The sequence below is a fragment of the Sorex araneus genome, chromosome 2, assembly GCF_027595985.1.
Source record: "Sorex araneus isolate mSorAra2 chromosome 2, mSorAra2.pri, whole genome shotgun sequence".
Taxonomy (NCBI): Eukaryota; Metazoa; Chordata; class Mammalia; order Eulipotyphla; family Soricidae; genus Sorex; species Sorex araneus.
This window is the reverse complement of record NC_073303.1, coordinates 365950550-365973794: the sequence shown is the minus strand read 5'-3', so window position 1 is coordinate 365973794 and position 23245 is coordinate 365950550. Positions and strand designations below refer to the sequence as shown.

Sequence of the window (23245 nt, the reverse complement as noted above, 5' to 3'; positions counted from 1 at the left end):
AACCGATGCCACCTGGCCTCAGTGCGGAGGTTGCGACATATCAGGCAGCCGAAACTGCTCAAAAGGAAAAGCAGTTTCCAGCGAGGTTTCCGTGAACCGAGATCACGGGCTCAGGACCCATCCTCCTGGGGAGAGTGACATGGGGTCCCCTCCCGAGGGCTCTGGCAGGCTGCCCCAGCGCCCACCCCTGCACAGGGCGTCGGTGGTGCTCGCCCAGAGGGAGGAGGAGGAGTTGCTGGCAGTGCCCGAGGGAGCCAGCAGGTCCTTCCCTCAACCCGCATCGCAAAGGCAGTGAAGACAAAGGAGCATCTATTCCCTCTGCAGTGACTCCACAATTCTCTCCCGCTGCAGGCCTGCTCCCATCTGTTCCAAGTGCTGGGCCACCGGGAGCCTGGGAGGGGCCCCAGGGCGAGCGGCAGAGCGTCCCGAGACTGGGCCACGCTCGCTCGGCAAGGGCCGGCTGCAGGGGCGACTGGGACGGAGGCGGAAGTGGGGTGGAGGGGCTATTTTTACAGCCGGCGCTCTGCACCGGGGCCCACACGTTATTCATCAATGGACGGCCGGGCCCTCGACGAGCGGCGCTCCGCCAAGCACAGCCAGCCTCCCGGGTACAGAACGGCAAAAATAAAGCCGCCCACGGGCCGGCGTGACAGCCAGCAGCAAGCAGCTCGAAATAACACGCGCCGGAGAAGAGCGGCCCGTTCCCAGGCGGGGCTGTGTGCAGAACACGGAGCCCGCCAGGGCAACGTCGACGTCGAGCGCGGGTGGGGGCCGGGACCAGCCCTCTGAGGGGGCTCGGGTGCCCTGCACGGGCCTCCCAGCTCCCACCACCTCTCCCTGCCAATGCGGCCCCCCGAGGGTCTCAGGCCAGGCCGCTCCTCGGATGGGACCTTGCCCTGCACCCCGCCCCTCCCCCCACGCCCTGAGGGCAGCTTCCCGCCCAGTCCTCCAGGTTTGCCCCCAGGCGGCTGCTCTCCCCTGCACTGGCTCTTGCCTCGCTCCGGAAGCTTCCGTGCCCCGCCACCCACCCTCGGGCAGCCTGGCTGCACCCACTCACCTCGCCCGCCACTCCGCTCGCTCCACCCGGCTGCGCTTCACCCCTCTGCCCGCTCCATCTGCGTGTGCCCCAGCTCCTGGGGCCAGGCTTCAGGGCACCCGTTCCTGCCGCGCCCCCGGAATGCGAGGAACGTTTATCAGCACACTGGCGAGCTACAGCACAAAGGACTTATTTTTTTTTTAATCTTAAAAAAAATAAAATTTGGTGTCCGACCAGCCCTGGCAGGGAGGAGGAGTTCCTTCCATTTGATCGAGTGGCAACAGCGATGAAGAATAAGGCAGTTAGAGAGAGCATAAATATTATGACGCTGTGAGTCAGAACCACACAACCATCTGCTTCACCCCGACTCCAGCTCTCTCCAAAACACCCTGAAAGGCGCGGGCACCAGCACGGACACGCGGCCCCGGAACCAGCAGGTTTTCTCTGCCCTATGTCAGGACACAGATGTGAACTGAGAACAGTCAGGGGGCTGGAAGCCCAAGCTGGGGCTGAATGACAAGAGTCTGCCATCCTTAGGGGCTGGAGTGACAGCACAGTGGGGAGGGCGTTTGCCTTGCACGAGGCTGACCTGGGTTCAATTCCCAGCATCCCATATGGTCCCCTGAGCACTGCCAGGAGTAATTCCTGAGTGCAGAGCCAGGAGTAATCCCTGTGCATCGCTGGGTGTGACCCAAAAAGCAAAAAAAAAAAGAGTCTCCCATCCTTAGCTGGGGAAAAATTCTCAAAAACATCTTAGTTAGTACTGGATTTTTCCTCCCCCTTTCTTCCTTCTCTGGGGCCAAGGCCAGGGCTGCCCAGGGCATACTCCTGGCTCTTGTGTTCGGGGATCACTCCTGGCGGGGCAGGAAGGGTCACATGGGGATCGGGGACGGAACCAAGGTCAGCTTCCTGCAGGGCACGTGCCCTGCTGCTCTACTGTCTCTCCCACCTCCCCCGCCCCAGTTCTGTTCTTTGTTCATTTTTCCAATGACCCTACGCTTTCTGTTCTCCTTCCAGAGTCACGTAACCAACTCTGATGTCTAAAATTCATCTTTTAGTTCCTCCCATGCCCCCTTTTTCACCAGGGCCTGGTCCATCACTCACACCCGCCTCTGCCTTCTGGACACACTGGCTTTTATAAGACCCCGGCTCTGTCATGCCCCCCACCCGCTAATCAACAGACACTTGGTTCATGGGGCGCCCGCCTTTCAGGTCCTCCGGGTGACGCTAATGCTGTTAACTGTTCTGTTTTCAATTTTGGTTCCTGGGTTAGGTCTGAAGGGGTCAGAGGACAGGGAACCATGGAAGGGCCAAACCCTTGGCACCCTTCGTAGGCTGAAAGGTACGGGACAAGTCTCTGCCGAGAGACCATGCTCAGTCCTACTTAAGTAACCGGAGGTTAACAGTGGGTCTTTATCTGGCGGAATTTTCAGCTATGTGATCCTAAAACCTGAAAAAGGGGCAGTTTTTCTGCTGAAACTGCTCATTAAGCTCCAAGTGGAGTGTCAGGGGATTAACGCCCAATCACTCGGGCTGGGGCACTTTAAAAGGCTTAAGGATGTTAACTTCAGGGGTCTATTTTTAATGACCCTTGGCAGCAGAGTTTTCATAAGCAAAAAAGGCAATCACGTAAATAAAACTCTATCTACCTCATCTACTTTAGGTGTGGGCTGGCAAGAGAGTTTCCCAATTTAACCGCTCTGTGACAGACATACTGAAGGGAAGACGAGCACTGATTCACCAAAGGGCTAACCCCTGGGACCGGAGTTGCACCCCAACAATCCGAGGGTCCTCAAACAGTGGCTGGGAATCCGAAAAGGCCCTGACCTCAGCCACATGCTCTTTCTTTGGTGTGAAGACAAACCTTAGTGTAGAGAGCAGAAAAAAAAGAAAAAAAACCCTCTGCATCAAAACGTCTGCTCTGACTTATAATAATTTCTTCCCGCCAATTCCAACATTTTGAAACACAAGAATTTTGAGTATCCCTAATCTGCTTTTTGTTCGCTTCTGGGCCACTCCTGCCTGTGTTCAGGGCTTACTCCTGGCTCTGCACTCAGGGATCACTCCTGGTGGGGGGCTCTAGGACCAGACGGGGTGCTGGGGATTGAACCTGGGCTGGTCCCGTGCAGGGCGAGTGCCCTACCCATTGTACTACTCCTACAGTCGCTAATCTGCCTTTTAAAAACCTTTCCTGTGCTTTTCAGGGAAGAGAGGCACCCCAATCCTTCCCAGTACTCTCTGCAGATGCAAATCTGTCAGCGAAAATACGGACGAAATGGGATTGTGTAGCCATGAAGAGAATGGGCAGGGCTCCCCAAGGAAGACCCCCACAAACGTGACCAGGGCAAATCTGGAAGAGTCAATGACGTTACCCAGCACGCTGTTGGCACTGTCGTAAAACAAGAAAAGGGCAAGATTCTTGCCGAGATCAATCATACTGGGCATATGAAGCACGCTGGGAGTCCTGACGGTTTCCTGAAACGTGTGAAGGAGAATGGTCAGAAAAAGAAGGGAACCAAAGAGAAGGGGACTTGGGTTCAATGGGACCACCCACCGGCTCCACCCAGAGAAGCCTTTGGAGGGCCAGTGGGAAGGAACTGAAATCCATTCCCTGTGAATCTGGGGGCGTGAGAGTTGTTATTTTTTTAAAAAGTGGAAAGAACTGAATGTTGAAAGTAGGTAAAGGGCTGACGGCTTTTCAGTATCCATATTGCAAACCATGATGCCCAAAAGGGAAGAGAGAGAGGGTGGGGGCGGGGGGGGAGAAGGAAAGTCCCGCCACAGAGGTAGGCTAGGGAACTGGGGACACCGGTGGTAGGAAATGTGCAGTGGTGAAGGGACGGGTGTTGGAACACTGTATGACTGAAGCTCAATCGTGAACAACTTTGTAACTGTGTATCTTTCTGTGATCCAATTTTTTTTTAAAGGAAAGAAAAAAAAACTTGTGGGTTACAAAAATCAAAATGAATTAAAACTTTGAATGCATAAAAACTGTTCTTTTTGTTTGTTTTTGGGTCACACCCGGCAATGCTCAGGGGTTACTCCTGGCTCTACACTCAGGAATTACTCCTGGAGGTGCTCGGGGGACCATATGGGATGCTGGGAATCGAACCCGGGTCAGCCGTGTCCAAGGCAAACGCCCTACCTGCTGTGCTATCGCTCCAGCCCCTAAAAATCGTTCTCACGTCATCTCCAGGGGCGTGCCTCTTTTGCCACGAGAATATGCTGTTTCTGCTACATATTTCCTGAGTTTCTATATTATGGTTTTTAAGGTAACAGAGTAGGGGTGGAACATGGAGGTGGACCCCACTTGGTGTCTCTGTCGCTCTCTCCCTGTGATTCACCCATCAGGAGCCACTTTCTGAGGCTGGGCTGGGGCACCAGGGAAGGGGACACCTGATCCTTCCCAGTATCTACCACAGATGCAAATCTGTCATGAAAAAAAGCCCGAGTAAAATCACAGACACTGAAAAAGATACGCCGGGTGAGAAAAATCATATTAATCACTAAGGAAAAAAAACATCTGTTGTTTTTCCGAGTTCATTTGTTCAGGGGTTGGCAACAGAATACCCTCCCGTGGCTGAACCCATCCACCTCTTCTGGGCCATCTCCGTTCCTGCTTCCAAGGCCCAGACAGTCTCATCTTTCATAGGGCTGACACTCTTTCGTAGTATTTTCACTGCTTATTATTCCACGGTGGGAAACATTTCCTATAGCGCGACTTAAACAACCACATACATTTACTATGTGGATAGTAAATCTGAAACTTACTTGAGTGCCTAGTTTAGGTTTTGAGATTCACTCAACATTATGAAAGTTACTGAGTGCCCGTAAGCACAGGAAAGAAGACACTGCTCTTTTGAATGGTGGAAAGGTCACTATTTTGGTTCTGTTAACACATTTGCATGTATGTGTGTGTGTGTATGTATCTGTATATGCGGTTTGAGGCTCTTCCTGTTCCTGGAGCAAGCAGGTATCATTGGGCTATACTAGCACGAGACAGGGACAAATGGAGATGTTACTGGTGCCCGCTTGGACAAATCGAAAATCAACGGGATGACAAGTGACAAGTGATAGTTCCTATATCATAATGGACAGTAGATAACTAAGATTTTTTTGCCTTAAAATGACATTTCAGGGGCTGGAGCGATAGCACAGCGGGTAGGGCGTTTGCCTTGCACGCGGCCGACCCGGGTTCTAATCCCAGCATCCCATATGGTCCCCTGAGCACCGCCAGGGGTAATTCCTGAGTGAAGAGCCAGGAGTAACCCCTGTGCATCGCCGGGTGTGACCCAAAAACCAAAAAAAAAAATGTCATTTCAGGGCTGGAGAGATGGTATAAGAAGGAAGACCTTGCATGTGATGACTGGTTTGACCGCTGTCACATATGGTCCCTTGGGCCCCACCAGGGGTCATTCCTGAACACGTATTCAGGAGCAGCCCCTGAAGTATGTCCCACTTCTACCGTGGCCATCCTCAAAAGGTCAGTTCAAAAAAAAGAAATTCAGAGACGTGCTTAGCAGATTCATTGGCTCTTCAGACGATAAATCTCTCTTTGCCTCAAGACAAAATTTTGTTAACAAAAATTGTTAACAAAAATTTAATAGCATCAAGCCCTCAGGAGGAAGAAGACCGATCCCTCTGTTTCAGGTTTGGTCTCTCCTTCGGGGTCCTAAACAACATCTACTTTCAGGGGGAGCCAGCCTGGGTTTTGTGGCTGCGTGCTCACAGAGCACTGTGGCAGAAGGCAGAGAGACAAGAAAGGAGTTCACCGGGGCTGGAGCAATAGCACAGCGGGTAGGGCGTTTGCCTTGCACGCGGCCGACCTGGGTTCGATTCCCAGCATCACATATGGTCCCCTGAGCACCGCCAGGAGTGATTCCTGAGTGCAGAGCCAGGAGTAACCCCTGTGCATCGCCAGGTGTGATGCAAAAAAAAAAAAAAAAAAGGAGTTCACCTAAGTCCACATGTGATGGGGAGCGAGCGTTATCCAGGACAGCCACCACGCCCCCAAATTCCTCACCAACAATTCACATCAAAAAGCAATTGGGGGGGGGGCGCTGGAGCAATAACACAGCGGGTAGGGCATTTGCCTTGCATGCGGCCAACCCAGGTTTGATTCCCAGCATCCCATATGGTCCCCTGAGCACTGCCAGGAGTAATTCCTGAGTGCATGAGCCAGGAGTAACCCCTGTGCATCACCAGGTGTGACCCCAAAAAAAAGCAAAATAAAAAAAAAAGCAATTGGTTGAAACTTGCTGATCGCAATCAAAGAGCTGCCGGGGGCCAAGAGGACGCTGCTGCCACTGGGAGGCACATCCACCTGCTACCTTCCAGGGCCCCGCCCCCCCCAGCCCCAAGAAACCCTGGACCCTGGTTGTCTCAGGGTGGGCTTCCAAGTCCACTGTGGGGAGCACGGCATCACACCCGTCCATCACGACCAACGGGGGTTGGGCCCGACCCGTGGGGAACCAGTCGGTCCCTGAGCCCGGGGCCCATGCGGGGAATCTACACGTGTGCTGTGTCTACCACTCACGTGTGTCAGCCACACCTCGAAACCTCAGCTGTCCTGCACGCTGAGCCAAGGGTGCTGGAAACCAGGTGCTACTTTCATGTTTTCTGACACCAAGAGGTACCAAGCGTCACGTGCAGGATTATTCACACCGGCGAGAGCCAGGCCTGGTCCCTGCCACTGCACGCGCCGAAAGGAACCAGCGGCCCTGTGTCCGCAGAAACCTCGCCGCTCTCCACAGGAACCGGGGCAACCTAACGCAGAGCACGGCGGCCTGAGGGCAGGCAGGACGCTGCATTCAGGGCGAACTCTTTGCCTGCTGTGTCCTTGGCGACAGCACCACCCAGCCTGGCGATGGATGCCAAAGGGCAGAACACCGCATCAAGATGTGAAAACTCCTGGGGCTGGAGCAATAGCACATCGGGTAGGGCATTTGCCTTGCACGCGGCCGACCCTGGTTTGATTCCCAGCATCCCATATGGTCCCCTGAGCACCGCCAGGGGTAATTCTTGAGTGCTGAGCCAGGAGTAACCCCTGTGCATCACCGGGTGTGACCCAAAAAAAAAAAAAAAAGATGTAAAAACTCCTACTTTGGGCTGGAAAAAGGGTACAGTGGAAGACACTTACTTTGCACACACCCACCCTGGTTGGATCCCCAATACCACAGAGGGTCCCCCCGAGTACAGCCAGGCATGATACCTGAGCACCAACATAGCAATAAGCTCTGAGCACCACCGCCAGATGTAGCCCAACCCCCGCAAGCCCCACGCTCGCCCGCCCCAAATCCTACTTTAATATGGGGAGGGGGAGGGTGGGATCCACTTATTAATTCCAATTATGTTCATTCAAATTACATTGAAATGTTTCAAGTTTCGTTACAACTTAGTATCCCCCTTTATAAGCGGAGAGAAGAGCGCTTCATAAATGCATCCGGAACAGATATTAAACTCAAATCCCTTCACCCGGGGGGAGATCATGGAGTTTGGCTGCAGCGTTTGGACCTGGAGAACTACTCAGGGCGGCTAACAGCCAGGCCTGGACCCCACTCTAGCCGGAAATCCGCACCCTTGGAAGAGAGGGCTTTCCTTTTGCAGGGGTCCGGGGAAGGGGACCCGGGGAAGGGGACACGACATAGGTTTCAGTATTTCTAATCCACCTCCACCTTCCCCCTGGGATGGAATTTTCAAATCCTGCATAAAAGCAGCCTTTTCCCCCACCATGAGTTAAATGCTATTCATATATTTTAAAAGAATACCAAAAAAAAAAATTCTCAAGTTTTTTTTTTTTTTTTTTTACCATGAAGCTTTAAAAATCTCTCAGGAACCGGATGCTATGACATATGATGACAGCTACGGGCCATGAATAGAGTCTTGGAGGCTTTGGCTGAGTGACAGGAAGGGAGAGAAAACGTCCATCGATCAGCCTCCGTGAAGCATCTTACAGCCCCACACGAGGCCACGGCCCTCACGGGCCACGCACACCACGGAGAACGGGGACCCCAGAAGGGAGGGGGCTGTAAAAGCCTTGGGGGAAATTCAAGAAAAACCCCGTCACAGAAGCTGGCTCAACTCCTGAGCCCTCCAGCTGCAGACCTGCAGGGAAACCCTAGCGTCCTGCTCTGCTCAGGGAGGAGGTGGCCGGGTGCCGACGGTGGAAATGAAGGCACGGCGGCTCCACCGGGAAGGCCTCAGAGGCACCAGCACAAAGTATTTTCGTGGAGTGAAGCAACGGCAGCAGCGCTCAGGGTCCCGGCCAGCTCAGTCCCAGACACTTCCACTGTGGTTCCCAACGGCTTCCCTGACCTCCAGCCCTCTGCCCCGCTGCTGCGGCCGAGCTCTGGTCCTCCACCATCCGGCGCCATAACAGGCCCCTTGGAATTCAGTCCTGCTCTGGCCTTCATGCTGAGGGCTCAGTCTCCTGCTGAGCGGAGGGGATGCCCAGAAACCGTCCACATGTCCATCTGGACGCAGTGTGAGGCTGCACAGGACCCCGGGGTCTCGGGTCATCGCCCATCCCATGGGGTTTGTTTCTATTCCTCTGCATCCGCGTGCCCACACTGGTAAGGCCGTGATCATAACCAAGAGATTCAAGGGGGAGAATCCATCGAGAATCTTCTATCAGGACATCTACTGAGTCAAGATGAATGTATTTCTTGGGGGGAGGGGTGGGGGGTCCACACCAGGCTGTGCTTAGGGGACCCTATGGGGTGCCGGAGATTAACCCAAGTGGCCACATTGCAGAAAGGAACCTTACTCTCCATACCATCTCTCTGACCCAAGACTAGTCTTTTGACCATCTCTATGTTCTCCAAAAGTCATGTTCTAACTTGCAAGACACATTTCAGCTGGTATTTCTGATACTCTCCTTTGGGGCCTTTAAAATCTGCAAATGGAATATACTGGCAGGCCCAAGTCTGGGTTCTTCCCTCTGGCAGGGCTTGGAATATTACACTGCTTGCAGTGAGGGAAAGGAGGGTCATGGGCAGATACCAAACCTTTGACTAACTACCGACCCATTTTGTAATGGGTTTCCCAAGCCTGTTTTGGTGACCGCAGTGCAAACTTGTATTTTGTTCCTGTATTCCTGTGTCCCATCCACATGGACAAAAACTAACTCTGACTTTCCCCACACTATTACAACCACCTTTATGGTCTCCTATATACATCAGTGCAATACAGTAACTTTAGTAATAATATTCAGGTTATCTTTACTAAAAATCTGCCTGACTGTGGCAAGTTGCACAAGTAAGTTAGCCTCTATTCGCCTTAAACCACCAGTGAGAGAGGCCCCAGCGGTTACTCTTTTTTTAAATAGCCCTTCAACATTTCTTCTGGAACTGTGAACTTGTTGGAGAGATAGCACTTCTCTTATTTACATGTACTGTAAGATTGCAGATTTATTTCAAGGCCGAAGAATTTATGCCAGGCTTCGCCAAGAGAAGCAGCTGCAGTGCTCAGGAAAGCCCTCTCAAGGGTGTTGCAAACAGGGCCCTTTCCCCGATTCTGACCTCATTTGCAAAGGTCCCAATGTGGACATTTTATGGCATTACAGGGCAGCTTAAGAGCCTCGGCCTCGAAGCAAGAAAAATAAACTTGACCACGGGCAGGCATCAGAGCAAAGCAACGAGGGAAAATGGATCTGAAATGTCAATCTCAATAAATATTTCAAAGGTTCCAATTCAATATGGCAAATACCTCTGACGGCTCTTTCCTGTAAAGCAGGGCTCAGAAATGAATTCGGGTCTGTCTGAAGAACAGGCTCCGGGCGGGAGATAGGGAGGGTCAAGGAACCAATGGCCAGGTGGGAGGGTGCAGCAGGAAGGCCTTCAATAGTGCATTATCGAAGGTGTTCTCAGCAGGGGGTCCCCAGGCTCCGGATCCCTGGCCAGTGCGGATCGAAGCCACACCCCACATTGGCCCTGTGAGCCAGCCAGGTCACCCTCCTTTACACTGATGAGAGACAAGACTCAGGGAAGGGGTCTACCTACGAGGGATGCTTCAGGGAGGTGCCCCGTTGGGTTGCGTGGATCCCTGAAGCTGCCTCCTTGTTCCATGAGGCGTGGCGGCCAGGGTCCAAACGGAGTTCCCATCCCCAAAAGGGGCCGCAGGAAAGTCCCGTCATGTCGGCACCACAAGGCTTTTTGTGGCTGGTGAGTTTTCGTTTGCAAAGATAAACACGGTTTGTTCAACCCCATTCTATGTCACAAAAGTGATGCATTCCGGAGGGCTGCGGGAGAAGGCTTGCCCTCCAAAAGAAAGGAGTAGATGGAGATTCTCCAAATGATGGTGTGTTCCATTATGAGCAAGGGCCACGAGTCTGGTGTGTCTGGGCATAAAAACACACAGTGATCACCCCAAAGTGCTGTTGCTCCGCTTCCCAACCCACCCCTGGAAACAGTGGCCATTCTGTTGGACAATACTGGCATCTTCCGAACGGGAAGATGAATCCTATCAGAAACAAAGTCAGTAAAAGGAAAAATAATTTCCTTTCCTTTCTTCTTATTTTTTTTTGGGGGAGGGTACACCCAGCTGTGCTCAGGGCTGACTCCTGTCTCTGCTCAGGGCTCACTCTTGGGGGTGGTCAGGGAACTGTACGTGGTGTTGGGGAATGACCCTGGATCAGCCACGGGCGGAACCAGCACTGGACCCACTGTCCTAGCTCTCCAGTCTGGAGAACTATTTTCTTACCCATGTCCAATTTTGCTTTAAAAGGTTGCTGCGTTTTAAAATAAAGGGGATGGTTTATAACAGAATTACCTTTCATGGTAAAAATAAAGAGCGACTCATACCACTGACAAGTATTTTTCGAGAGCAAAATTCCCCCTCTCGAAGAGAGATTCAAACGAAAACCTGCTGTTCCTCCGCCCCCGTTCAACCCAGTGTGGGCATTCCCTGCTCGGCTGAGGAACCTCGGAGGACCACCCGACTCACAGCCTGTTCGCCGGGCAAGGAGAGGGAGCAGATGTGGGAAGGGAGAGACGGAGGAAGAGGCCAGAAGAGAATGCTAGAATAACCGGGTTCAGTACACGCGCCCTGCCTCCTCTCCCTCCACCCCTCCCGGGCTCTCCTCTCTCTGTTTACAAACCCTGCCGGCCTGCAGCGGAGTAGCTCTGGGCCAGGCTTAGCCAGGGCGGGGTGAGGCGCCCCCTAAGGCCCGTCCTCGCTGCTGGGCCTGTGAGATGAGAAACCAGAGCCTGCGAGTGCACAGGAGATGGCGCTGACAGGGGACGGTGCGGGCAGGGGCTGGGCTGCTGACGGGGAGGCAACATGTGGGTGCAGTGGAAAAGCGACACACAACCAACACCTCAAACCAGGCTAAACCGGGTTCGGAACATCCTCCGAGTGACTCATTAGAGGACTATTAATACTGTCACAAATGAAACTGGCAGGAAGTTTCTCAGGCCTCTGAAAGGGTCTGGCTAAGGATAACGAAGGGCTTTAACCAGCAACTCTCCCTGATGTAAGCGGCACCCCTCTGGGGTATGGGGCGGGGGGTGGAGGGCCCATCACTGGGGGCTCCCAGGGACACCCCCCCCTAGGAATCTAGCTTGTTCCCGTGGTTTGGAGTCAGGATTTATCCATCTGGGACGAGGAATTTGGGAAACAGAAAAGTGCATGCCAACCCAGGAATAAGGTCTAAGAGCGATCTTACAAATGACGCACCCATTTGTCAACGCAATCCTCCGTGTCTTCCCCCATCCAGAAATATTTTGGAGGGGGGCCGGGGGAGGGGACTCATCTTTCCCAAATCAGATTTAGGCTCAATTCTCATTTAAAGCCCGGACCAAATGCCCGGCTGCCCAAGGCGGCAGATATTTGAAATGTCAAAAAAACTTGGTGGCGGCCAGACTGCAGACGCCTGGGCTGAATGTTTTCCTCTCAAGATAAATACGGCCGAGGCAGCTGCTGCCCACACTTAGCGCCCCGGTGGCCCGAGTGAGGACAAACGCTCGGAGTGTGGACGGAGCTGGCGGCTCTGTCCCAGGACAAGCTTTGTTCCTGCTCCGTGAAGAAAGAAAAGGTTCTGCATAAAAGAAAACTAGTTCTGCACCTATTTATTAATTGGTGTGTGTGTGTGTGTGTGTGTGTGTGTGTGTGTACACGAAAACACTCCGATGAGAAAGAAAAAACAAAGCTAGCGCAACAGAGCACTCCGCAAGACTCCCTCTCCAAACCAGCACAGAGGTCTCCAAACTTAGTCGGCCAATCACCCCCCTCCTTTAAAAAGAAAATGTCACTCAGTGTCCCCTGAAAAGCCAACTTCTTCAGGCAACAGAAAGGGCCCCGTGCCATTGCTTCTAACCCTTTCATCCCCCTTTCATGCCAAAGCCCCCCAACCCACTCTGCCCACCTTGGCAAACGCTGCTCCAACTGAAATCTCCAAATCTGGAGAGATTTCTTTGCAATGCTCAGAGTCCTTTGAAAGTGAAACGTGCCCTTGTATTTAAGGTACACATAATCTTTAGATCGGCTTGTTTGCTTTCCAACTACGTTAGAAACCTGAGGCTTTAATTAAATAAATTCGTTTGTCTCTGGTATCTGCCTGTAAATGCGATTTAAGTTCGGGGTAGTAAGGGACTGAAGAGTTAGCAGAACATTAGAAAACACAATTTTGATGCCAGCCTTCATCTGATACGTGATCCAAATTCAGCATAAAACTACGCTACCCAAGCGGGCGCAGAGTTGTGGGGATGGTACTTTCTTGGAGTGAAGATTAAAAACTAACCCCCTAAAATCTACTGAAATCTGTGCCATTGTTTGATACATGGTCCCAGATTAAAGGAAGACACAGAAAATATTTCCTAGTTAAAAAAAAAAAAGACGAGAGGAAACAAAAGCGTTTACAGAAGAAAAAAAAGGAGAAACTGAAATAACACCAAGAAAAATGAAATATCTGCACTGACCATCTGCTTACACCTTCAAAAGGGGTGCAAAGCAACAGTGAAATGGTAACAATGTTTACTTAAGCAGTTCCGAATACTTCTCAACACAAAGTAAGAGAATAAAAATAATGAAAGGAAAGCTACAGATCTATATTAATGCTCAGGCGCTCAGCCCCTCTTAGGGGTGGAAATCCACAACCGAAACCAGGAGCGTCCATTTCATAACCCTGTGCGCACATCAACAACTGCATGAAATTGGGCGGGGGACGGCGTTGCCGAGGAGGGAGAATCCAATTCAAACCAGAAAGGGTTTGTTCTTTAAAACAGCACCGGATGGCTGCGATCATGGCCACAGAAAGCAAAGTGAGGGGATGTGCCTCCCCCGCCAGCTAGGAAGGCAGAGCCAACCCTCCTCGGCGGACTCAGCAGCTGTCTTGCTGTACCCCGTTTCGCTGAAAGGGAGAGCGTGAAAACAAAGGCCGAAATCCGTTTCGGGGGTGTCTGTTGCCACAGCTGGAGACAGTGCAGTTACCCTTCTATATCCAGCCTCCCGGCTTAGTCACCGGAGCGGGCAGTGTTAAGTTGCACTGTGCAATCTCACCATTAACAAGTCCCCAGCCTGGGTCCGTAAGCCAATCTGTTACAAAAACACATTTCTTGCTGGCCCACAAGCCTGACTACTCCTATTCGGCACTGTGGAACCAACAACCCCCTCCGCCCCAAGTGAAAAGTTTCTATTGTACTGCCCGACTAGCTCTCTATGGCAGACAGGCACTGAGAAAGAAGTGGTCCAACTTAGAAACCTGGATTTTTATTCTCCAGAGAGTAGGACCCTCGCATTTTTGGAGACAGTACCTCACTTTTACCTGAAGAGATTACTTTGAGGGGGAAAAAAGTTTCATGGGATTACATTGCCAAGCATCATATAAGTGTATTTCCAACACCAACATATATGGGTGCTAAGGGACTATTTCAAAGTAACACATTTAAAAAAAGAAATCTCTTAATTATAAAGGGCTTGAAAAACAGAGGGGCGGGTTGCTTTGGCTTTTAAAAATATTGTTCTGACTTCAAAGACCACAGAACTTGTTTTCTTGGAAATTGCTCATTTCGTGAGGCCTCTCTCCAATCCTGAGCTCCCAAAACTCAATCAAAAGTTAAGTGACACTGGACCCCAGCAAGGAAACTCAGAAGAGAGAGGAAGGCGGTTTCTCCCTGCAGACCCCCCGACTCTGGGCTGCGCGCGGCCACTTCCCACTGTCCCACACCAGACGCGCGCGCACTTACCGGGCCGCCGGCTACCGTGGGGCCGGGACTACTGGCCTTATGATCCTCGGGATTTTGGGGTGCCTCCTCCGACCCCCGAGTCACGAGAATCCGGAAATGCTGCTGCCCTGCCGTTTGATCCTGCCTGATCTTAAACATGCAGCCCTGACCCTGTGGCCCCCTTTCCACGGAATTCGTTCTGTGGATTTCCGGAGCCCCTCTGCGGCCCCGGGGCGGCGTCTGAGGGTGTCCCGGGGACCCTCGCTCCTCCGTGGGACTCCCCTGCTCGGCGCGCGGCTGGGTGGGGTACGAAGTGCTCCTCTCCAGGCGGATGCGGGGGTATCTCACCAATCTGTCCCCCTTCGTGCCCGTAAAACCGAAGTTGAAGTCGCTGCCCAGCACGGGGGCGCCTGGCGGGGGCGGGGGCTGCTGCTGCAGCTGGAAGACAAAGCACCGCTTCCCGGAGCTCCCAGAAGCATCCGGAACGTGCTGCAGGGACCACCGCCGGGGCTCGGCCGCGGCGGGACCCTCGGCCCCCAAGGGCATGAGCGTCACCTGGCGCACGTCGGCGCTGGAGGCGCGGTGCTGGATGCGGAGCGCACGGCCTCCGCGCTCGACCCCCGCGCAGCGCGCCCAGCGCCCGCCGCACGTGCCGTTCACCTGGAGGCCGGACCCCCGGGCCGCGGGGCTCGGGGCGCACTCGGGGGGCTCGGGGGGCTCCTGGCCGTCCCCGTCCGCGCCGTCGGCCGCGCCGTCGGCCGCTTTGCGCTGCAGCGAGATCTGCACGGAGGAGCTGCGCGTGGGGCGCGCGTCGATGGAGCCCAGGAGCTGCGGGATGAACATGGACGAGCTGCGCTTGAGCGCGCCCACGCCTTCCTGCAGGCCGCCGCCGCCCTGCTCGGCCGGGCCCGGGCCGCTGCGCCGCGGCAGCGTGTGGAATGCCATGGAAAAGTCCTCTCCGGCGGGCTCCTGCTCTAGGATCTCCGACTCGGGGGCTGTGTTGCTGCGGCCGGCGCCAAAATGAAACCGAAGCCGATGGGCCATGGTGCCCAGGGGGGCCGGCAGCGACAGGGCGAGCGGCCACCACAAGCCCGGTGCGGCCGGAAGTCAAAAGCCAGCGACACAAACTCCAAGAAAAAGTGTCCCATCTGCCAAACCGTTAGCACTGCGGCCCCGAGAGCGACAGATAGCAGAAATAACCCAAGTGGCAAGCGACATTCCAGGCATGATTGGATAAGAGCAAAAAGCTCTCGTCCGCACTGTGACAGAGGGTAGGGTGGCCAGAACCACATGACCGCCGGCTCCCCCTCCAATGCCAGCTTGTGGGCTTAGCGGAGCGTCCCCCCCTCGCGCTCACACTCACTCCCTCTTTCTTTAAACAGCAAGAGCCTGAAACTGCACCTTCCCAGCTGCTACTTTTCCATCAGACACGAGTGGCCCCAGCAAGGAGCTCGCCCAGCTGACGGAGGCAACACACACACACACACACACACACACTCATACAACATCCCCGGTGGCTCTAAATCTAAGCCGCATTGCGGGCCTCGGGGGGCTGCTGCAGAGGCCACCGGCACACAGCATGCCCCTCCACCCCCCGGGGGCGCCCCCACCCCGGCCAGCCAGCAGGGACATGTGGAGAAATGCCAGGACTTCACGGAAACCCACTCCCGAGCATCTGATGTTCCAAGTCTCGGTTATTTATGCTATCACCGCTCTACCACGATGGAATGAAAACTAATAAACCCTACTATAAATACAATTGCACACCCACAGAACGAGTGTCTCTTTAATGCAAAATAATTAGACCACGATCCACGAGTAACCAGACAGCGAAGCCAAGGGGCACAATGCACAGCTCTTCCAGACACTGGAACTACCAGAGAGCTTTCCATTTAAAGGGGGAGGGGTGTGTGTGTGTGTGTGTGTGTGTGTGTGTCTCAGCCTCACACATAATAAGAAATCAGGCATGGGAGTCGCGGAGTGCAGGAACCCAGCTGGAGAAAGCATTCTCTCCCAGCTGCCACATGGGAGCCAAACAACGTCCCCTGCCCAAAGTGAAGAAGGCTGTCACCCACCGCATGTGGTTTTGTAGTAACTTTGCTTAAATGCCATACAGAAAAAAACACCACCAGCAGCTGACTGTCTTCCAGAAAGATGTCAGCAATATTACTGAAGTGGGGGCACAAACAGAATTCTCTCTCTCTCTCCTTTCTCTTTCTCTCCTTTCTTTCTCTCCTCTTTCTTTCTTCCTTCCTTCCTTCCTTCCTTCCTTCCTTCCTTCCTTCCTTCCTTCCTTCCTTTCTTTCTTTCTTTCTTTCTTTCCTTCCTTTCTTTCTTCCTTTCCCACCCACTTTCTTTCTCTCTTTCTTTCCCTCTTTCCCTCTTTCTCTCTTTCTTTTCTTTCTTCTCCAAGGCCAAAAAAGACCTAAGGAGAAAAAAAATCCAAGCGCAAAGCATGCTCGAAACACTGCCAGGGGCTCTGTCTTTAATGGGAATGTATTCTGTGTGTTTTAAAATTTTTACTATTTTCCACAGTCCTGGAACATCAGTAACTTCACAGAGGTTTCTTTAGGAGGGAGTGAAAACTAGGTGAGGGAAATACCAAGCTGCAAAGAGTGACAAAACGTTTATTTTAAAATCTGCAAAGCATGACTTTGTCAACAGTGCTGGGTCCAGGGTGCGGAGGATTAACCCCGTGTTGACACCCACCCACCCGATCTGTTTCCCAAAGGCAGGGGTTTCCCATGCCAAATAAAAAATGATCTCCGGGAGGGACACGGGAGCCTGTGTGTTTAACACCACCAACTGCCAAGCCACATGACAGCCATGTATTGTCTTAGTAGGATTAATAGTTGACAAAGAAAAACCACCACCGCCAGAACTGGCAGCCCCGAGACAGCCAAGCCGACGCCAGCAGCAAAGGCAGGTGGGGAGAGGGGATGAGCGTCAAACCCAGGGTGCCCGGCCTGGCCTGTCTCCCCACAAGGGTGCTCAGGGCTCTGCTCAGAGCCCGCTGGGGTTTGGCCGGGTCGGCTGAGAGACTCATGATCCAGACCGTGGCTGAAAAAGTAACGTGTTCTTGGCCGTGAACTTCCCTTGAGAAAGCAAAACCAAACTGTGGCTTAAAACACTCTTCATAAGAGGGGCTGGAGCGATAGCACAGCGGGTAGGGCGTTTGCCTTGCACGTGGCCGACCCGGGTTCGAATCCCAGCATCCCATATGGTCCCCTGAGCACCGCCAGGGGTGATTCCTGAGTGCATGAGCCAGGAGTGACCCCTGTGCATCGCCGAGTGTGACCCAAAAAGCAAAAAAAAAAAAATACCACTCTTCACAAGAGGTGCCACTTTTCCTCAGAGGTGACCCTCTCTTCACTCTAAAGAAGAGTGACTCTACTCAATCAAGGACCGAGTAAGGCCTGGCCTGGGGCTGGCCCGCAGGGGCCAGAGGCTTGGCACAGTAGTGCCCTGCGGGGTCTGGTTCCCAGTCGGGCAGTCTGGTGGGGAGTGGGGTGGGGGGAGCGGCCCACCCTGAGAAGAACCTCTGCTCCGCTTCACGGGAAAGGCCCTTGGGGTCACCCACGCCGCCATGGGGATGGGGTTCCTTCAGGCTACCAGGAACCAGGCTCCGTGACAAAGTGGAGGGAGGTCTAGGCCAAGCCACCTAGAACCCAGATATCTTCATAGAAAAGGCTATCAGAATGGGAGGTCACCCAGTTGGTTTTCTTGTTTGGAGAATGTCACTAGGCACAGGAAATGGAGCATGTTTCTGAGCTCCACCGTAAAGGCAAAGGCGGGCCCACTCGGGCCAGCCTGCCCAGGGCTTCTTCTGCAGGGTCTCCTAAAGGGTTCCAGGCCTCAGGCCTGTCCTCAGCCACACAGGGAAGTATTTCAGGTTGATTTCAAGGCTTTCACAAAGCAAATATCCTCTTAAACTTAAAGCTATTAGGAGCTGGAGCGGTAGCACAGTGGGTAGGGCATTTGCCTTGCATGCAGCCGACCTGGGTTTGAATCCCAGCATCCCATATGGTCCCCTGAGCACCGTCAGGAGTAATTCCTGAGTGCAGAGCCAGGAGTAACCCCTCACCGGGTATGATCCAAAAAGAAAAAAATAAAAAACAAACCTGAAGCTATTAAATATGTGGTGTTTCAGTTGAACTGTGCAGAAATGGAGGGTTTTTGCCAAAGTTTTTAGAGAAGGGGAGCTGGGTTGGAGCAGAGCGACAGCCTCACTTCTGAGAGAGCCTCCCAGGCAGACATGGAGACATTCTCAGCCCTCCTGATGGCGGGCGCCTGGCTCTGGGGACCGGCCGCACAGCCCTCTCGTGAGATCTGGCCAAACACTGCTCAGCCAGCTCTGCTTCTGATTCCATTTCTAAAATGAAATCTCTATTCTATCAATTACAGCGCCACACAGACCCATCCATCAAGCGTTTGTAAAACGGGAGCTTATATATCAGCGTTATGCCTCAGGTGTATTTTTCTTTCTCTAACGGTACTTTCTAAGAATCTCCCATGACAGAACACACTTACAAACACAGACACACAGACACACAGACACACACAGACACACACACACACACAGACACACACACACACACACACACACACACACACACACACACACCGGAGCCTTTATCTACTAAGTAGACTCACTTTTTGCCCTATACTATTGACTAGGTTTGTTTTTTCAGAGAGATTCACTATTGAATAGGTTACAGTATATATAATGGGCAGAGAGAGAGAGAGAGAGAAAAACTTAAGACGGTCATCTTCGGACCATAAGACTGTCATCCATTCAGTTTAAACTGGGGGTGTGGGGAGGGGAGGGGGGCTCCCAGGTGGTTCTCGGGAGGACCAGGGCCCCTTTCCCAGTGGTTCTTAGCCCACCAGACTAGCCGACCGAGGATCCTACAGTGTAGGTACTCAGGACCTCCAGAGTCACACCCTATGATGCTTGGGGGCCATGTGGTACCAGGAATTCAACTCGGGTTGGTCGCATGCGAGATTCATGCCTAAAATCATCTCGGCACCCCTGGCTTTTATTCAAAGACTCTGGGGGCTGGCGAGATAGTACAGAGCTGAAGGTTCTCCCCTGCATGTAGCTGACCCTGGTAGGATCCCAGCACCTCACTTAGCTCCCCACATACCCCCAAAAGTGACCCTGAGCACAGAGCCAAGAGTAGTCCCAGAGGGCCATGGGGTGTGGCCCTTAAAATAAAAAATATATCTATAAAGTTTGCGAAATGAACCCAAAGGTTTGTTCATATAACTATGGTGCCTTTGAACAGATTTGCTTACTACCCTGCATCCTAAATAGCTGAGTATAAACATATGGTTTGCCAGACCACTACTGTAGGATATCATTGGTTTGTCCTTTCTCCCTTGCCACAGAGTTTGGGCTTATCTGGTAATGATCTCTAAACAATTCTAGACTACATCAGTATGTCCTGCTCCCCTTGCCACTAGGAGCTTAGGTATAACAGTCACACCCATCAAAGTGCTCCCGAGTCACTCCCACTCCTTTGTCTATATGTAATCACTTCTATGCTCCCTTCCCCAACTAGTCATTCAGCTCTTCCCCTAATCAGACTCTGTTAATTTGTAAGGTCAGACCTTGATAGGACAGTGTACTTGTACTATAAGTCAATATTGCCTTTCTGCACTCCTTATGTCTTTTGAATAGTTTGCTTTAAAACAATATCTTTTTGTATGGACAAAGAAAGACAGTTGTTAATATGCTTTGGTAACATGGGATTTAATTGGTTTAAAATATTATTCACTCCCAGGTATCTGCTTTCTTGACTTAAGCCTCAGCTGCCCTTATTTCCTAGCACCCCCAAAAGCAGGGTCCCGACGAGGGATGGGACGGACCCAGGGCAAGTGGTGAGTTATGTGCTACCCTGGCATCGAGATGGGCCTGGCCAAAGCGCCTAATGCTTAACTATATGTTAAGAGTTTGGTCATGGGCATGTCATGTCATGATCCAAAAGCAACGACGAGACTAGGACCCTGCTAGGGATAGGAAAGACTAATCTGGCCTGAGCACTGTAGTCTGAGATCGAGATGACCCCAGGAGAGCAATTCTATAAGCTTAATGCATCTCTTGCTATGTCTATACAAAATGATTAATATTATGAATACTTATGTTAGTTGGACAAGGAGGGGAGAAACACAGCCATGGGATTCCGCTCTTGGGCGGGTGTCCTGCTGAAAGAGAATCTGTCCTAGAAGAAGCATCCCCTAAGGGATAGAACTTTACTCCCTATTGATTGTGACCACACCTATGTGTAAGCCCCAACCCCTCATTCTTAGGGATTTAACTAGGCTCTGAGAGTGGGCTGGGGGCCAGCTCCAGGGCCAGTCTCAGGGCCAGTCCCAGTGCCAGATATGGAGAAGCCAGATCCAGATCGAGACCCAGAGGAGAAGGAGAATGAAGTAGGATGGGAGTGGAAGAAGCAGGAGGAGAATCAGAGGAGAATGGAGATGGGAATGGAATAAACTGCAACTGAGACCAACCAGCCTGGCTCCGTTCCTTCCTTCGCCTGCCTCATCATTGCCATCCACCTCCCCGGGGTGGGGAAAGCGGCTGGAGACTACTGAACGCGGGTGGCGGGAGAGACAGAGCACCGCTGCCCTGTGCCCAGTGCCCGCAGTGTGGTGCCCGCTCTCTTTATCTTTTTTGTGTTTTTTCCCACACTACCATGACTTTTATTAATATTAACGATGATAAAAAACTATCAACCCCTCTGTCTTAGCTGCACAAAGATACTTATTAGCACTAGAGACAGTAACCTGGTAATGAGGCACAAATAACCTTCTGGGTGGATATATACCATAGTTTTACAAGACGCATCCCCAAATTCAGTGTTCGAAAAATAAAGAGACCAGACCTACTTACCAGTCTGTTCTCATCAAATACTTCAAACAGGAGTCTGTGATTGGATGGGTTGACCTAGAAGGAGCCATAGATAGTTTCAGAAATAATAAGGATAAAATGAGGCAACACCCTGCTTTATAATGCACCTCGTTTAAGTGTTGTAAGATGAATAAAACCCAAATCCACTCAAACAAGTTTCCAATACTGATTTTTCTATTGTCCTAGACCTAATGGTTGGGCATATCAGGGTTAAAAAAAAATGCCTCCATCAGCTATTCTCAGGCAGGATCACTGCAAGCATAATAAAAAGAATTCTGAAATCTCTCTTACAAAAGGCGCCCTCCAACCAGGACTGAAATGCACCTTGCCTCTTGGTGGTGGAATATGTGCACTGGTGAAGGGATGGGTGTTTGAGCATTGTATAACTGAGACTTAAACCTGAAAGCTTTGTAACTTTCCACATGGTGAATCAATAAAAGAATTAAAAAAAAATAAAGTGTGATGAAATGCTTGCAAAAAATAATAAATAAATAAATAAAATGCACCTTGCCTTGGTTGTATAGCATCCTGGTTCCATCACTGATACTGAAAAAAAAAATAGTGGGGGGAATCCCCATGCACCTAAAGTGTATAGCTGTATGTTCAGAGGCAGGCCTGGGGAAGTCTCGGGTCTAATAATAAAAAGGTTTTCAGGCCTATGTCTTTACTTGAGGCCCCAAGTCCACATTTTAAAAGTGCATTTAACTCTCATAGCAGCTCGAGCATGCAGACTCTTGTCATTCACCAGAGAGCCCACAGCTGCCACTATGCTAGACTCTGGGGAACTGGATCAAGTTTGAAGTCCATGGTTGGAAGATTCTAGAATCCCCAAGCCCACTTCCGACACACGAGTTGGCAAGGTTTCCATGCCTCCTTCTGCCTCTTTCCTGACTCCTCCCATCACGGCAGGAATCCCTACTTAGACGGGAATATCCAAGTTTCCTCATGGGGTCCCAGTCCCGAGCATCAGCCTCCTAGGGTGAGGCCTTCTAGCCTGGGTAAGGCATGGACCCCCACAGAAAAAGTCAGTCTTGGGGCAGCTCTTCCAGCATCTAGAGGAAGACAGAGGTGGCGGAGCAAACTGGTAGGCCTCACTGCCTCAGGACAGAGAATGGTACAAAGTCATGAGTGCCAAAGCAGTGGAGAGATTCACCGGGGCTGGGCATGGCCGGCCTTGCCTGGGGACAGAGCTGGCCAAGGACAGGCCTCTTGGCCCTTTGTCAGTGCTAGGAAGGGGGCGAGGGGCGCTGCCCCATGCATTCTGCTTTATCAGGACTAGCATGGCGTAGACCCTCCAGGATGACTCAAAGAATCACTGTCACTGTCATCCTGTTGCTCATCAATTTGCTCAAGCGGGCACCAGTAACGTCTCCATTGTGAGACTTGTTACTGTTTTTGGCATATCTAATACGCCACGGGGAGCTTGTCAGGCTCTGCCCTGTGGGTAAGATACTCTCGGTAGCCTGCCGGGCTCTCCGAGAGGAACGGAGGAATCGAATCCAGGTCAGCCACGTGCAAGGCAAACGCCCTACCGACTGTGCTATAACTTAATGAAGTAGTAAAAATCACTTAGCTATGCACTTTTTTTTTCTTTTTTGGGTCACACCTGGCGATGCACACGTGTTACTCCTGGCTCATGCACTCAGGAATTACTCCTGGCGGTGCTCGGGGGACCATATGGGATGCTGGGAATCAAACCCAGGTTGGCTACATGTAAGGCCAACACCCTACCCACTGTGCTATTGTTCCAGTCCCAGCTATGCACTTAAAATAACTATTTACTTACAGCAAAAATCAATAATTATGATATGAAAAAAATGTTCATTTATCATAGGACTAAAGAATAAAGAAAACAAAGGCTTTACTTCAAAACCCAACCAAACAAAAACCAAGGAAAGAAAGCGTGTGCGTGTGCTTGCAGCTGAGAGGCCCGAAAACACGGGTGTACTAAGACTCAGAAAACTGGGGCCAACGTGTGAAGCTGAAAGGGCTTTGAGTTGTTCGGAGTTTTTTCCGAGGAGAAAGCTATCCTGGAGAGTTAACTGAGGCGGATATTCTTCACCAAGTAATTTAAAATCCATCTGGGCTAGCCTGCACACAGGACCCCACCAAGTATTAAACTGTGATGCAGGA

At 51.9% G+C, this 23245-nt stretch overlaps 1 protein-coding gene across 6 annotated transcripts in view; it reads right to left on the bottom strand.

The window, feature by feature from the left end:
- Positions 1 to 23245, bottom strand: part of NEDD4L (NEDD4 like E3 ubiquitin protein ligase) — a 271293-nt gene that overhangs the window by 96411 nt on the left and 151637 nt on the right. For 5 of the 6 annotated variants that reach the window (XM_055127176.1, XM_055127175.1, XM_055127178.1 and 2 more), the window contains one exon: positions 21095 to 21148. In XM_055127176.1, coding sequence (XP_054983151.1) covers positions 21095 to 21148 — 54 coding nt within the window. Of the gene's footprint in view, positions 1 to 1057; positions 1180 to 21094; positions 21149 to 23245 lie in introns of those variants that run through there. The other variant, XM_055127180.1, reaches the window with a different exon arrangement.